This window comes from Gekko japonicus, unplaced genomic scaffold, assembly GCF_001447785.1.
Source record: "Gekko japonicus isolate JY-2015 unplaced genomic scaffold, Gekko_japonicus_V1.1 scaffold1971, whole genome shotgun sequence".
In the NCBI taxonomy this organism is placed as follows: domain Eukaryota; kingdom Metazoa; phylum Chordata; class Lepidosauria; order Squamata; family Gekkonidae; genus Gekko; species Gekko japonicus.
In genome coordinates, this window is record NW_015167110.1 from 26,549 (window position 1) to 30,740 (window position 4,192).

General features: G+C 34.6%; 1 protein-coding gene across 1 annotated transcript; it reads left to right on the forward strand.

The window, feature by feature from the left end:
* Positions 1–303: 303 nt before the first annotated feature.
* LOC107111905 (guanine nucleotide-binding protein G(q) subunit alpha-like) lies at positions 304–2,467 on the forward strand. The gene is made up of 2 exons (XM_015412951.1): positions 304–431; positions 1,072–2,467. Exons 1-2 carry the CDS (start codon positions 392–394, stop codon positions 1,260–1,262), a joined length of 231 nt encoding a protein of 76 aa, XP_015268437.1. The 5' UTR covers positions 304–391; the 3' UTR covers positions 1,263–2,467.
* Positions 2,468–4,192: the final 1,725 nt, after the last annotated feature.

Genomic DNA, 4,192 nt, shown 5'->3' on the forward strand with positions numbered 1-4,192 from the left:
ATGTAATGTATGTTTTTATTTTGTATTTATGTTATTGGAAGCCACCCTGAGCCTGCTTTGCGGGGAGGGCAGGGTATAAATTTGACAATAAATAAATAAATAAATTGTAGAGTGTTTTGTCTTTTTACTTTACTCTCCCAATATGATGTGAATATAACCACTCTAAGGTTTTTAATAGTTTTCATGTCAACATGACCTATGGTTATAGTTATGTAACTTGTGTGCATGAAAGAATGCCCAGTATTCTCTCACTTAATCATATTTTTGTCTTCTGCAGAATCGAATGGAGGAAAGTAAAGCACTATTTAGGACAATTATCACATATCCCTGGTTCCAGAATTCTTCAGTCATTCTGTTCTTAAATAAAAAAGATCTTCTAGAGGAGAAAATAATGTACTCCCATCTAGTTGACTATTTCCCAGAGTATGATGGTGAGCAAAATTCTTCTGTAAAATGTTATATTGTACCTCTTTCAAAGTGGCAAGAAACAAGTCTGTAAAGTTGCTTATATCTATAGATGTTTTCAGATCTACCAGCACAAAAATATTTGTGTTTTCCATTTGCACAACAAAGCTTCAGATGGGAATAGTGCCTTCTTAGCTGTATTTATATAATTATCTGTTCACAGTGTTAACTGGTGGTTTGCTAAATAGAAAAACAATCCCTGAAACACTACTGCTGCTCACCTTTCATTCATTTGAAGTGGTTTTCAGGGAGAAGACCAGCATAAGCACCATTCAAATGCATAGAGGAGGTTGTAGAGTATTGAAGGTTTAACTCAGCTTTAATGTGTGTTCAAAGAAATGAAACAAAATAGTAAGGTGGGAGCTTTGAGCATTTTCAACAACCAGAGCAAACAGATGGGAAATTCTTACTTGTGAACAATTTCTGAAAATGCTTCACTCAGTAGGAATAAGTGCAAGAATGTAGACCAACTGATGTATAATAGAAGGTATTTTTGAATATGTAAAACCATTTTCTTTCCTGTTATTAGGTCATTGCACTTCAAAAGTAATAGCCATATATTTAATTAGTTTTATCAATGTTTAACTCTCTTGTTCTGAAATACAGGACCTCAGCGGGATGGACAGGCAGCACGGGAATTCATCTTGAAGATGTTTGTGGATCTGAATCCAGAAAGTGAAAAAATTATCTACTCACATTTCACATGTGCCACAGACACGGAAAACATCCGCTTTGTCTTTGCTGCTGTCAAGGACACTATCCTACAGTTAAACCTGAAGGAGTACAACCTGGTCTAACTGTGCCTCTTAGATCTCCTTTCCCCCTTTCCCCTTTTGGGCAATTGAAGATATTCAAGAGGGACTGTATTATCTGTGAAAAAGATCTGCATAATACTAATTTATTGCTGGCCTGGACTCTGTGAAAATTCACAGAGTTTATAGTAAATATTATGATTTTATTTAAACTTTACGGAGGAAAAACAAAAGATGCTGAACTACATTTGCAGTACAATTCCTCAGAGTTTTTTTTTTAGTCAAAACTTTGTGACCATATGTGTTTTAAATTTTCAGTCATGCACTCACAAAGGATAGGGGCTTGGGGCGATTTTTTAAATTATTATCATTATTTTGCTAACAAAGCAAAATCGTTGGTGTCTCCTTTAACCCATTTTTCTTTCGTTAAGGTACAATAGCCGTTTCCCCAAGTTTCATTCCTTGGTAGAAGTGTTTCCTCTAAAGTGATGTAGTCAGGAAAACGCTTTCACTAGAATTTAAGCCATCAATTGTTCTGATTTTTCAGTAAATACTTTGTGAAGGATCAAACTTACTAATACTCTGATTTCTTTTTTTAAATTCTTGGTAAAGATGTCAAATACATCTGCTTCTTGGTACTGTCTTTGCACTGAAGGCTTCGAATGTTGTTAGATGGGAACATTAATTGTAGCAGTGTTATGAATTTTACCTTTATTTGTACCACGGGAAGTCAGAAAATGCACAGAACACAATGACAAGATGACTAAGACACAAAACAGATCAATGAAATAGGATAGGTGTGTTTGTTTTTGAAACTGATATGTGCCATTATGTTTTTCTTCTTTTGGAACTGTGCTTATTTTCTAATCTCAGATGCCAAACAAAAATGTCATGAACACTACAGTAGCTGGAATCCCCAGCTTTTTTAAATCCCCTTTTTTTAAAATTAGATCTTCTAGATTTCACTCCATAATTTCAGACCTATTTTTATCGTCTACAAAATTTGATGTTGCCAAATCTGGCTTTTTAAAAGATAATAAAAATGATAACTTTTGAAATGTAAAATACTGATTAAAATGCCAAATTAACTGATTGGGAATCTGTCTGATTCAGACACCTGCCAAATGATCTGAAGCTAGATTTCAGCTTTTCTGTGCCCTCTTTGTATAAGAATGCATTCCATTCTCAATGCCAAAAAAGAAAGAAAGAAAGAAAAGCTGCGTGAGTAAAAATGTTATTTGGTGCTACATACACACAAGCAAATGGTCTATTAATCAAAAGTCAGTTTTCTTCTTATGTCTAAGGTGGCATAAGATTGCACAGTGTTCTTCTTCTTTCCTTTAGGCTACCTTTAATTGCAAAATATGACATTGGAAATAAAGCTTCCTAGATAAAGTTGCTTAATAAATGCATTTGAAGATCTCTAGGTAAGAGCTTTTAATGTATTTGAAACTGCTGAATAAACCATGTTGAAAGGCTAGGTGTTTAACAAGGAAATGAAAAAGAGATGGCTGCACATGATCTTTTTTTTTTGGCATACTAGTTTGAAAGATAATTTTAAAGCAACCCTGAAAATAAGATTGCTGTCAAGTTGTAGAGTTGTGTATGTGGGATTGAGTGGTCAGATGTGAAATTGGAATTTTTAACAACAACAAAAAAACCATGCTGCAGCTTGTAAGTAAAAATATATATTCAGCAGTATTTTTGGTGGAGAAAGGGTGTGAGAACACCTAATTATTTGGGTACCAAAGTTTAACTGATGGTGCAACTTACCTAGCATTTGCTTCAATTGCTAGGACTCCCATTTAAATGAACATGTATGCTGTCCACAGCAGGGCTTGGTGGATAGTCCTCAATAAATATGAATGTGGTGTCATTCACCCTTAATCACCCTTACACAAAGGAAAAAAATGAAAATTTGGCCTTTTTATAGTTCCTTCATTAAGAAACATTTTGTAATTTAAAAATGGTTATAGGTATAGTGCAATTATGAATGCTATAATCATTGTACATACATATTATATATATATATAATATACGCAAACACACATACATGCATACATACATATATATATATTTATATACATGTGTGTGTATATATATGTACGTATGTATGGCAGAATCCATATTGGCTTTGTAATCATTAATTTTTGGCAGATTGAATGTGCTGTATTGATATGTATCTATGTAACTGTAATGTATGTCTTATAGATAATTCACATTTTAAAATAATGTTATTTTATTTACTTTTTTAAGAGAGAAGAATGTAAATTTTTGTCAGTTTATTTCTGACTAGGGTTTTTTATTTTTATTTACAAAAAGAATTATAGTGCAGAGCAGTACTGGCATCGTGCTGTGTAAAGTCATTTGCACCACCCTGAATTGAGGTGAACTGAAAGCACACATACATACACTCAAGGTCATTGATTTTTCAGTACAAATTTTCAAATGATCTAACTAGCAGGTAATGCACAGCTTTGTTGGAAGAACTCACAACGTATAATGCTGGACTGCATTGTTCTTTGGCAAACAAAAAGCAGATTAGTTTCACCTCTTTGGCTGTAACGGTGGCCTCTCAAACTTTCTGCAGTCTTTTCGTAGTTGAGATCTATGTGGTACTCAGTCTTCTGAATAAGTTCAACACACTTTTAATATTTTGACGTGGAGAGCCCAGATCTTGTCAGATCTCGGAAGCTAAGCAGGGTCAGTCCTGGCTAGTATTTGGATGGGAGACCTCCAAGGAATACCAGGGTTGTGATGCGAAGACAGGCATTGGCAAACCACCTCTAAATGTCTCTTGCCTTGAGAAACCCATAGTGTTTCAGCCGTGACTTGATGGCAAAAAAATATGAAAAGGAATTGGATAAGATTGAGTGCAAAAGTGACTGGATCCAACCCCCCCCCCCCTTGTGTGATGATGATACAGCTTAATGTCTGTTGAACACATACGTACAAAGGAGGACCACACAGATCTC

What these genes read in the sequence shown, in the direction of transcription:
- LOC107111905 (XM_015412951.1), top strand. Translation starts at nt 392, where the DNA reads ATGTACTCCCATCTAGTTGACTATTTCCCAGAGTATGATG. An exon ending in CTATTTCCCAGAGTATGATG is followed by an intron (nt 432 to 1,071) that starts GTGAGCAAAATT and finishes TCTGAAATACAG; the next exon opens with GACCTCAGCGGGATGGACAG.